General features: G+C 36.8%; 1 protein-coding gene and 1 non-coding gene across 7 annotated transcripts in view; both read left to right on the forward strand.

Moving 5' to 3' along the window:
• ECHDC1 (ethylmalonyl-CoA decarboxylase 1) overlaps positions 1-12608 on the forward strand; it is a 57424-nt gene extending 44816 nt beyond the window's left edge. For all 6 annotated transcript variants that reach the window (XM_040238977.1, XM_040238979.1, XM_040238981.1 and 3 more), the window contains one exon: positions 11236-12608. In XM_040238977.1, the coding sequence (XP_040094911.1) occupies positions 11236-11644 (409 nt within the window). In that variant the 3' untranslated portion in view covers positions 11645-12608. The remainder of the gene's footprint in view (positions 1-11235) is intronic.
• Positions 5311-5392, forward strand: TRNAS-AGA. The gene has a single exon. It is a non-coding gene; the product is annotated as a tRNA-Ser (tRNA).
• Positions 12609-12740: the final 132 nt, after the last annotated feature.

A 12740-nucleotide genomic window follows, 5' to 3' on the forward strand; every position in this document is an offset into this window, starting at 1 on the left:
TAACACAGAGTCGTGTGCTCATCGTTAAGCATTTATTAGACTTTTGCTTCATCTTTTATACTCATTCCTAATCTGTGTTTGGGTGGAGTTAGGGTTTAGGACAAAAGGCAAAATCACAGAAAAAATAATTAAAGATTACTTAGTCCTTAGTTAATTAGTTAGTTAAGTTGCTCAGTCGTGTCTGACTCTTTGTGACCCTGTGGACTGTAGCCCACCAGGCTCCTCCATCCATGGGATTCTTCAGGCAAGAATACTGGAGTGGGTTGCCATTTCCTTCTCCAGGGGATCTTCCCAACCCAGGGATCGAACCCAGGTCTCCCACATTGTACGCAGATGCTTTACCCTCTGAACCACCAGGGAAGCCCTGAAACTGAAAGAGGAGAGTGAAAAAGTTGGCCTAAAGCTTAATGTTCAGAAAACTAAGATCATGGCATCCGGTCCCATCACTTCATGGGAAATAGATGGGGAAACAGTGGAAACAGTGGCTGACTTTATTTTTTGGGCTCCAAAATCACTGCAGATGGTGACTGCAGCTATGAAATTAAAAGATGCTTACTCCTTAGAAGGAAAGTTATGACCAACCTAGATAGCATATTGAAAAGCAGAGACATTACTTTGCTAACAAAGGTCCGTCTAATCAAGGCTATGGTTTTTCAAGTGGTCATGTATGGATGTGAGAGTTGGACTGTGAAGAAAGCTGAGCGCCAAAGAATTGATGCTTTTGAACTGTGGTGTTGGAGAAGACTCTTGAGAGTCCCTTGGACTGCAAGGAGATCCAACCAGTCCATTCTAAAGGAGATCAGTCCTAGGTGTTCTTTGGAAGGACTGATGCTAAAGCTGAAACTCCAGTATTTTGGCCACCTCATGTGAAGAGTTGACTCATTGGAAAAGACCCTGATGCTGGGAGGGATTGGGGGCAGGACGAGAAGGGGACGACAGAGGATGAGATGGCTGGATGGCATCACTGACTCGATGGACGTGAGACTGAGTGAACTCCGGGAGATGGTGATGAACAGGGAGGCCTGGCGTGCTGCAATTCAAGGGGTCGCAAAGAGTCAGACACGACTGAGCGACTGAACTGAACTGAACAGACTGATGCTAGCTTGGCACTGCCATTCACGAAAGTTGTGTCTTGGTTTTTCGTTTAGTATTTTTAGTAATACAGTTTTATTACATTTTATAAAATTCTTGGTTCACAATTTACAAGACGTTTTAAAAACATGGAAACTGGTCCTTTACAATAGAAGTGTGAAAAACTCTCCTAGACTATTCAGCTCTTTTAAATGTACACACTCAATACAAGAGTTCTTAAAGATAAAGGCTAATAGAGAGGCTTGTATAACTGAAGTACATTACTAACCACTAGTTACAAGATAGCGATAAACCAGTATAAATTACTCTAGCTGATCTTCCACCTAACTTCACCATTGCTCTGTTGGTTATTTTCTATAACAAACTGAAAACTATTTCAGGAGATGAGAAACACTTTTTTTTGAGAAATATTTTTAATATGAATATTCCTAATAAGTGAGCTTATACAGCATTCCAGCATTACCCCACTCCCTGCCCTGAAACCCTTTAAGCACTAGCTGATAATACATGTAATGAATTAATACGTCAGAAACACTCAGGTCTACATAACATATATAGACTCTCATACTGAATTGCCTTCAGTTGAGTCATCATTTTCATGTTAAACTTGCTTAGAGAAAATGGCTTGTAAAAAACATTTTCTAAAGCTGATAACTTAAAAATTGTCATTCCACAGTGTTCAAAAACTAGTCACTCAAACATTATGTTTCTCTTTAGTGACAAAATTGATGAGGAAATAAAAAGCTAGAACTGTGATAAAATAATCTGATTCTAAATTTTAAATTTGTCTTGATTAAATGAAGCACAAATTAAGAAAATATGTATTTGAATATTACTTTTCTATTGCAGCCATAACAAATCACCACAAATTTAGTGGCTTATAACAGTACCTATTTATCTCACAGATATGTAGGTTGGAAGTCTGGCTGGGCTGAACTGGGTTCTCTAAACCTGGTCACGAAAGGCACAAGTCAGTAGGTTGACCGGACTGAGCTCTAAGGACTCGGGGGCGAGTGCACTTCCAGGCTCATCCTGGTTTCAGCTGGTAGAATCCAGTCCCGTGCACTTGTAAGGCTGAGGTCTCTGTTTTGCTGTCAGCATGCCAGCCAGGGGCCAGTCTTCTCTCTTAGAGGATGCCTGTATTCCTTCTCTTGTTCTCCATGCGACCCCCTTCAGCAGTGGTGGGTTAAGTTCCTTTCATACTTTAAATCTTTCTCACTTTTCCCTCTGCTTCATCTCTCTGACTCCAACTGGGGAAAGTTTTCTGTTTTTAAGAGCTCACTGGTTAGAATGAGCCCACTCAGATAATCTGGGATAATGCCTCTATTTTGAGAGAGAGAGATAAACACATACACACACACACACACACACACACACACACACACAATCTTAATAATTAGATCTGCATAGTCCCTTTTATCATGTAAAGTAACATATGCACAGCTTCCTGGGATTAGGGCCTGGACGTCTTTGTGGAACTCTTCTACCTCCATCACAAGGGCTTGTCATAGAGAATATAGTTGCCAGTTTTGGTTTGTTTTTTTTTTTGCTAACTTTTATATTCCTATTTGATCACCAATTAAAATTGGTAACTTTGTTACTCTAAGTTACGTTGTGAACTGCATCTTTTTAAACTTGTTTAGATACACCAAATTGATAAAGGTTCATTGATCCAAAAATTACTTAATGTGTTATTATATTATAGTTTCTTAGATTGGTTTCAAGCTCAAGATTCTAGAGTGTGCATTAGGAGGTACTTAGAACACTCATTCCTTGATTCCCCTTGTCTTATACCCTATCATTCAACAAAAGGAAAATCTCTCAGAAATATCCTAGAAAATAGGAAATTGCAAACTCAGACTGCTTGAGTTTTCAGCGTCAACTTTTGGCAGTCAGAAACATGTCATCAGTTTAGTTGTCTGTTACTCAGTTTTTGCTACTTAATTTGGTATAAGAGTGAAATTGGAATTGTGCTTTTGGTTTGAAATTACGGTCAGCCCTCTGTACCTGTGGGTTCCAAATTCAAGATTTCAACCAAGGACTGAAAATATTCTGGAAAAAAATTCAAGAAAATTTCAAAAAGCAAAACTTGAATTTGCCATGTGCTTGCAGCTACTGATGTTCCTTTTACACTGAATTAGGTATAAGTAATCTAGAGATATTTAAACTATATGGGAGGATGTGTACAGGTTATATAAAAATACTATACCATTTTATATAAGGAAATTAAGCATCTGAGGATTTTGATATCTGTGGGATCCTGGAACCAGTCATGGAATAGACAAAGACTCCCTGTACCATATTATAATGGAACTTCACCAATTTTTAACATTTTGCTCTTCCTTTTTTCACCTCTTGTGTGTGTGTGTATAGTATGTTTTATATATATACACACACACATATATTTAATTTTTTATGAGAAATTTGAGAGTAAGTTACAAACATCTTACCCTTTTACTCCTTTATACACCCAAACACACATATAAATATATATTCTTTTTTTTAAGAACTAGTTGTTCAGTCGCTCAGTTGTGTCTGACTCTTTGCGACCCCATGGACTGCAGCACACCAGGCTTCCCTGTCCATCACCAACTCCCGGAGTTCACTCAGACTCATGTCCATTGAGTTAGTGATGCCATTCAATCATCTCATCCTCTGTCATCCCCTTCTCCTCCTGCCCTCAATCTTTCGCAGCATCAGGGTCTTTTCCAATGAGTCGGCTCTTCACATCAGGTGGCCAAAGGATTGGAGCTTCAGCTCCAGCATCAGTCCTTCCAATGAATGTTCAGGGCTGATTTCCTTTAGGACTGACTGGTTGTCTCCTTGCAGTCCAAAGGACTCTCAAGAGTCTTCTCCAACACCACAGTTTAAAAGCATCAATTCTTCAGCACTCAGCCTTTTTTATGGTCCAACTCTCACATCCATACATGACTACTGGAAAAACCAAAGCTTTGACCAGATGGACCTTTGTCAGCAAAAGTCCATATAGTAACTTACTATACTCTAATGAAGACCTAGAGTGTTCTTTATACAACCACAGCACACAGTTGTCAAATGCAAGAAATTTAACATTGATGCCATACTTTTATCTAATACACTATCCGTATTCTAATTGTGTCAGTTTGGCAATGGTGTCCTTATAGCACTCCTGGACATTTTTCCTCTACTGCAGGATCATGTACTGCACTTAGTTGTCAGAATTCTTCATGTTCAGAACTGAGATAATGTTTTTTAAGCCACTAAGTTTGTGTGATAACATCAATAGAAAGTAATGCAGATAATGATACTTTAAGAATGATTATTGTGCTTTCTAATTGTAAAAGGATATTGTGTACATTCTGGTGAATATGAATCGCCTGAGGATTTTGTTGAAATGCAGTTCTGATTTCATCTCAGGGGTAAAGCCTGAGCTGATGCTGATATTACTGGTTCACAGACCACACATTGAATAGCAACATTCTAGATTACTTTGTGCGTTGGTCATTCAGTCATGTCTAACTCTTTGTGACCCCATGGACTGCAGCCCACCAGGCTCCTCTGTCCATGGGATTCTCCAGGTAAGAATGCTGGAGTGGGTAGCCATTCCCTTCTCCAGGAGATCTTTCCGACCCAGGAATTGATCCTGGGTCTCCCACACTGCAGGCATATTCTTTACCAAATAAGCCACAAGGGAAGATTATTTTGAAAATAACTTACTTTGAACATATTGTAAATATTATAATAATAAAATATACATTACTGTATATTAAAAATTTTAAGAATATAGAGTTAGCTATAACATAAAAATTAAAGTTGCAGCCAACGATAATTAGCATTAGCACTGCAGTGTGCTTTCTTCATATCTTTTTAAAAACAGACATATAATTTTCTTTTTTTAAAAAATTAGGATCATATGACCTATAGTCTATATTTAAGGACAGTGTTCCCATATCACTTGTATACTTGAAAAATATGAATTTAAAATTTTTAAAAATGTTCCATCAGTTTGGATGTACCCTTTTGGCTGTTTCTAATTTTCCTCTATCATGATTAATGCTGTGATAATTGCCTTATATGTAAGGCTTTGTCATTTTGGAGTATTTTCTTTGATTTATTCTATAAATCCTAACACTAAGTACTTCAGGTACTTAGTTAAAGAATGTGAACATGTTTAAGAGTTTTGATATATAGTGCCAGGTTACCCTCCAGGAAAGATTCTGCTAGTTTGTGACCGCATATGTAGTCGTGGCCGAGTGGTTAAGGCGATGGACTAGAAATCCACTGGGGTCTCCCCACACAGGTTCAAATCCTGCCGACTACGCATTGGACTTCCCTGGTGGCTCAGATGGTAAAGCGTCTGCCTACAATGCGGGAGACCTGGGTTCGATCCCTGGGTTGGGAAGATTCCCTGGAGAAGGAAATGGTAACCCACTCCAGTACTCTTGCCTGGAAAATCCCATGGATGGAGGAGCTTGGTGCAGGCTACTGTCCATGGGGTCGTAAAGAGAGCACGACTGACCGACTTCAAAAAAAAAAAAAAAAAATCAAATGCTACGACCAGCAGTATGAGTGTCTATTTGAGAGCATCCTTTTTTACAATAAGTATTACTCTTTTAACTTTGATAATCAAAAATTTTATTTTGTGTTTTTTAAGGTTTTGGTGAGGCATACATTTTCATATGTTCATTGATGTGTATCTGTGTGAATTGTCTGCATTTTCTTTTTGTTTTTCTTTGGAGTATTTTAAGATTTTGCTGTTTATACACTGGAAGAAAAACACATTTTTATTCCATCATCTCCCTAGAGGAATAAAATTCTCAATTATGCAATTTAGAGCCTGCTATTTAATTTGTTTTCAATCTTGAACATTGATTTCATGAATATAAATAACTCTCAGCCAAAGGTATTAGCATTTCCAGCTGCTACCTATTAGTTCAAAGTATATTACAAAGAAAGGGAGCTGTAAACAGGCCCTTCCCAAGGGAGCTACTGTACATAGCCCTTTTCTTAAAATACTAACCTAATAAGTCAAACATGAAATACAACATAATATTCATACTTGCACAAATGTGCACATAAACACCCGAACCAACACATCCCAGTCATTAAAAAGCAAATTCCATTTTTGCTGAGGCAGTGCCTGTACTCTGAATATGAGATGTCCACCTCAGGAAGCAGTCACATTTCCTGTGCATGCTGCTTTTTCTGTAGTTATCACTGTGTTATGTGGAAAGTCTGTCTTCAGAGCCTGTGATATCAAGAACATCCCCTTCTCTGAGCATGCTAGGATTACAACTGAATATTAAAATCAGACTTTATATTCCCCAAACATTCTCCTGTTTGTTTCTCTTTCCCTGTACCACCACCATCACACGCAAATGCACACACACATGCACAAATGGAAAAAAACTTCATTCAACCACATACTTTCTTAATCAAGCAGTCTCTTTACATAAAGTACATGGAGCCTGATGAGACCAATCAGCTCAGAGAAGGAAATCAGAAAGGTGAGATAAGGGGAGGATCTTTGAGATCTTTCCCTCTATTTTCTATAATTTGTCTTGTGATGTGATGGCAGGTAGAGAACAGGAGGAAGAAAATGCCAGGAAGGTACTCGCACAAACAAATAAGCGTCTGTGTTCAAGGCATGATTCTAAAAAAGTATTGTTTGTGATCAAAGATGTTGCTGCTTATGTACCATATTTCCCCATGTCACTACAGTTTGCTTTGTTGTATTTGGTTTGTTCTTAATGTCATGTAAACGACCAGCAATTTCTGACCCTAAAAGTTTATTTAAATCAATGATTCCAGACTTTAAATTTATGATATCATGTGATTTAATTTTATAACAGGACTGCTGTCTTTAAAATTTTAAATATTTATATACTAAAATTAATAAATATTTATATTTATTTACTTACATTGCACAATATTCCTTAAGTTAGTCTTAGGTATATGTCTGTTTTTTAAAAAAAAAATCAACTTGGAATCTTCCACTTCAGCCGTTATCTATACAGAACACAGTATTATTTCTACCTTTCTTTGGAAATTAAGAATTGTATATATTTTGTAGTCTCCATTAACAGATATTGAGGAAAGGTAGTATATCATTATTTGCTGGGCTTCCAGTGCAAGTATAGCTCTTTTACATTTCAATACTTTAGAGACTGAATGACTTTAGTCCAGGAAAAAACTTTATAATGCCATTCTAGCAGAAACACTGCTATTATTTGTAGTGACTTACCTATTAAGGCAACCAACTTGATAATAATGAAAGATAGTACACAGAGAATGTAATATGTGTACGGTGAGGCTATAAAATACAGTTTTTATATACCAAATAAAAGTATAAATAATACTGTGTTCTATAGATGTGGCAGAGGCAGAAAATGTCACACTTTTTTTGTTTTGATGTGGACCATTTTTAAAGTGTTCATTGAATTGGTTACAATATTGCTTTTTTTTATATTTAGATTTCTTGGCCAGGAGGCATGTTAGAATCTTAGCTCCCTAATCAGGGATCAAAGCCACACACCCTGCACTGAAAGGTGAAGTCTTAACCACTGAACTGCCAGGGAAGTCCCACACTGATTTTTTTTTTAAAAAAAAAATATAAGCAAGTTCCTCTGGGATTAACAGAATTGTGGCGTATATATGTCCTAAGTAACTTTCATATAAACTCATTTATTGTAGTACTCATAGAAATTCTAAGGCATAAATACTATCTTTATATCTATTTGCTGGACAAGCATACAGAGGCCCAGGGATGTTAAATAATCTACCCTTCCTCATCCTCTTTATACCATTGAGTCTTTGGTCTCTTCTGTGTTTTACAAGGTGTAAAATGCAGCCGGTCTAGTGGTCAGGCCTGGTAGTCTGGCTTAAGCTATACTCTTCCCCAGTGCAATTATCTATGTGTTTCTCGTTTCTTTGCCATGGAGTTCATGAAAAGTACCTTTCTTTAATAATAAACATTTTTAACACTTTTAAAAAATAACTTTTACTAAAAAGTTTCCTATTTTAGTACAGTTTGGTAGTTGTTTTTCTTGAATATCTTTGTTCAAAGTCCTGAAACTTACAGCATATATATATTTCTGATGAGTTTACATCAGAAATTAGTAGCAAAATGAAGAGTCCTTTCAGGTATCAACATTGACTTTGCAACACCTGTCAAAAGATACTCTTCCAAGTTATGGTTAGTTTTTCCTGATAAAGCCATACCACACCACCAGGTATATCCAATTTAGATTAATTTCATCACCCCTCTCAGAGGGTGTCACAGGAAATTTTCAGTCTTGCCAATGATAATGACACTAACAGTCAGAGGATACTTAAAATTCTTTTACTTGTCAAAATAAGAGAGTTAATGTGGTTTAATGAGTCTGCTATAGGGCTTCAGAATCTTAAGATTTGGGTCTTCCAGTTTTCTACATAGATTAATAGATTATCACTTGCAATAAACTATCTGATAGGTGGTACCAGATAACTGCATCTAAACTAGCAGGAATTAGTATATAATCTTATAAGGGCTCTTAGGAAGAAGTTTCTAATTTTGGATGTATCTTGTTGATGTGACATTTTCTTCATAAATTCTGGTTATCACTACTGAAAATTTTATATTTAACCTTGAACTTTTAGATTAAAAGAGAGTCTTGTGAAAGGTTATCATCTAAATGTCCCATATTTCTCTCATTGTTAAACTACTTTGTGTTCTTTTGTCACTAATAAAATTTTTGGTCTTATTTACTAATGTAATATGCACTTCAGTTCACAAGTACACCCTAGGCATGACATATAAAGAATAGATGTCAGAGTTTGATCACAACAGGTATTTATACAAGGACAGCCTCTGGATTTGTTAGCGTCCTTTACAAGTGATACCTCACCTTATAAAACATGGCAAAAGGAAAACAACCACACATGGTATAAAGATGATAATAAATGTTATTCTTTAGAAGCAATTCCAAATATATATATGCTTTATACATAATAACTTTTGTTGTCATAAGTTCACCTGCATTAGCCCAACATCTAGGACTTTAACCAGCTTTTATGTTCAGATGACTTTAAGTGAATTTTTTCCTGACATAGTCTTTCTTTGTATTGTAGACATAGCTCTGAGCCATCAATGTCAGTTCCAGGGTATAATTAGGAACTATGACAGTTTTATCTGTGACAAGCTTTATAGGATTTTCAATATTAATATTATTTCCAACTCTATTAGACATTACTGTAATTTCTACTTTCTTTTGACCTTGATTTCTGTTTAAGGAAGCTGTTCTTCCCTCACAATTTGGGGCTAGTTCAGATTCTTAAGACACTTGGTTCCTTCTTCCCTCCCACTTGAAAATTATTTATTGAAAACTTACTACTTTCATGGCTGTTTGCTTCTAAAAGCAGTGGTCCATATTTGAGGCAGATTTTCCCTCATAGGAATTCACAGCTGCAAGGAGAACGTCCTCTTTCCCAGTGGGTTAGTAAATAGGCTTTTGTGAGAATTCTCTATTGGAATATTTCTCTTGATTAAAGGGTCAAAGACTGAGAGTCTGTTGTTCTTGGTGCTAAAAGCACCAACCACCTGCAGCTGGGCATTGAACGCTTGGGAAATGCAGAACTTACTTAGTCTTCATTTTTGTAATGAGTAGCTTGGAAGCAATAATTTTTCTTAAAAAATTAAAATTCAGACATGACCCTTAGACAAAATTATATTTTAATAGTGAATGCATTGAGGCATGCAGTCAAAATACTGATCGGCTGCATTCCCCAAACACTGTGGCTTCATGCAGCCTATTAATAACAGCATACACATATTTAACTGGTAAATATGATTGCCGTGCCTACTAGTCTCTGTTTATTCCCTTTTATTGTTCCACTTGATTAATCACCCTGTACATAAAAGTCCCAGTATTTGGGGAAAATGAATCCCTGCTGTAGGAAATCATCCCTCTCAAGTCCAACAGAAGCCACTGTCAACTTTCTTACTGGCATCCCCGCTTCCACTCTCCTCTAGCTACCTATTGTATGTAGTGGGAGGGTAAGAGGTTAATTTACTTGGATTTAAAATGCTGTCCCTGCTATAGCTGCATGGCCTTGGGTGTGTTATTTATTTAATCTGTTGCCTCTGTTTCTGTCTGCAAAATGAGGATACTACTGTACCTCCAGGGTTGTTCTGAGGATTAGTTAACATAAAGTTCCTTAAATAGTTGGTGTGCTGTTAAATGCTAAATAGGCAACTCTTATAAAATAAATCAGGTATTACTCCTTTGGACAGCCTCCTCCTAGAGCCTCACACTTAAAAAATAAAATCTGACCTCCTATCCAAGTGCCTATAAGCTCACTCTGATCTCATTCCCCATTTCTGTTGGCTCTATTCCTGCTACATAAGCCTGGTCCCCAGAGATACTAAGCAGTTCTGCTTCAAGGCCTTTGCATTTGTAATTCCCTCTTCCTGGAATTCCCTTCCAGAATTTTGCATTGCTCACTCACTTGGGTAGTTGCTCAGAAATTCAGAGGCCTTTTCCATATAAAATTGCTCACACCCAACACATGTATCCTCATTCTCTAGTCCCTTGCCCCGTTTTCTTTGTAGCATTTATCACCCTTGACATTATATTGTTGTTCAGTGTCTTTCTCTCCTAACAGGAATGTAAACTGAGCAGAGAGTTTATTTTGGTCATTCCTGTAGTCCTGCATCTAGACCACCTGGCGTTGGTAGAGCTTAGTAAATACTTGTGCGAAGAGTGGAGTTAAAAAATCCCAAGTTAGAAAAGAGTACTTTCACCCTGAGAACTACTGACTGTAACTTATTGTACATTTTTTTTAATAGTATGCACCTAACATTTCCTACTCCCATATATTCACTTTAATCCAGGTTTTCTCATTAGGCTGCCACTCACTTTAGATTGGGTTTTCAGGATAAACGTAAAGATTAGATTCATATATGCAAAGTAAAAGGTAACACAAGATTGGTGACCTTGTTTTCAGACAGAAGCGTGAAATGCCGTGTAGTAAACTGAATTCTATACTTGGCCAGGTTTTTTGAACATTATTTTTAATGACACAGCTACCTATAAAGATCTATGATTTCAGGTCAGATTATGAATAGGTAGTACTTTGTGACTAAAGCATACATACTTTCAATTAGTTTTCTTTTCTCTTTTGCAGATTAATGACTACAGAGAGTGAGATCAGATTTGTCCACAAGGAGATGGGCATAATACCAAGCTGGGGCGGTGCCACCCGGCTGGTTCAGATTATCGGCAGTAGACAAGCTCTCAAAGTATTAAGTGGGGCCCTTAAGCTGGATTCAGAAAAAGCATTACATATAGGAATGGTGGAGGACATCTTGCAGTCTTCAGACGAAACCGAATGTCTCAAAGAGGCCCAAGAGTGGCTACAGCAGTTTATCAAAGGGCCACCAGAAGTAATCAGAGCTTTGAAAAAATCTGTTTCTTGCTGCAAAGAGCTTTGTTTAGAGGAGGCATTACAGAGTGAGAGAGATCTTCTAGGAACAGTTTGGGGTGGACCAGCAAATTTAGAGGCTGTTGCTAGGAAGGGAAAGTTTAAAAAATAATTTTTTAAAATAGCACGTTAAAACCCCAATGATTAATATGGATAACAGTTGAATGACATCAAATATGAATGTCAAAACTATTTAGAAGGTAATATTAGTATTTGTAGCGTAACAGCTGTTTGACTACTTGAACTCAGTTGGCCTCGCTTTCAGTTTATTCAGGTAGTTGCTAAGTGATTCTGAACCTCTAAAATACACACCACTTTTGGCTTAAACATAGTCATTAATTCCCAAATTCCCATGATAGTTATTAGGCTATAACCAAACTAGTTTCTGAAAAGAAAAACTACACAAAACCTATTCCTGGTGTTCTTTCTCATAAAGTCTTTGTCTTGTCTTAACCTGGAAATAATTTACAAAAAGAATGTAATGAAGCTTAGAGAACAAAAGGGGACAGATTACGCAAAGTTATGATTAGTCCTTTTCTTCTGCTCCATGCAGCTGCATTAAAGAGGTCATGGACTGGCCCTTCTTTTAAGGATGCTCTTCACCCCACCCTTCTACAAATTTGGACCTTATTTGATGTTTCAAATAATTTCTATTTTTGGTTATCTATGAAACAATGATGGCCACCATACAAAAAGTCTGTTGACCTACAAAATTGGCCAGTTGATTTGTATGCACCAGAATTTCCAAGATAGCAGTTACTATAGTTTATGCAGTAATCAAATTTTCTTTAATCAGAGACTCATGAAACATGTTACACATGAATCAGATTTTTTTTTTTCCTAAGTAGCCATCTTTTCTAACTAGCTATATTTAAAAGTAAATTTAATAATGATGGATGACAAACTTTTATGATCTTAGCAATACAGACTTAAAAATCTAAGTCAAAGAATTAAGTCCTAATCCTATCACGATAAAAAGTATTTTATTAGTGACTGTTTATATTTGCCATTGTAACATTCAACTCATATTTGATAAATTGTATTAAAGACAATTTGCATATGCTTCATCAACATGATCCTGCTGTTTTGATTTAGGAAAATATAGAAGATAAACTCATGTTTCTTTTCTGCAGAATCAAATTCTGGATCACCAAGTTAACCCAACATTTCCAACCTTGCTGTAGAATCTACATTTTGTGTTGAGTCAG

This window comes from Oryx dammah, unplaced genomic scaffold, assembly GCF_014754425.2.
Source record: "Oryx dammah isolate SB20612 unplaced genomic scaffold, SCBI_Odam_1.1 HiC_scaffold_4, whole genome shotgun sequence".
In the NCBI taxonomy this organism is placed as follows: Eukaryota; Metazoa; Chordata; class Mammalia; order Artiodactyla; family Bovidae; genus Oryx; species Oryx dammah.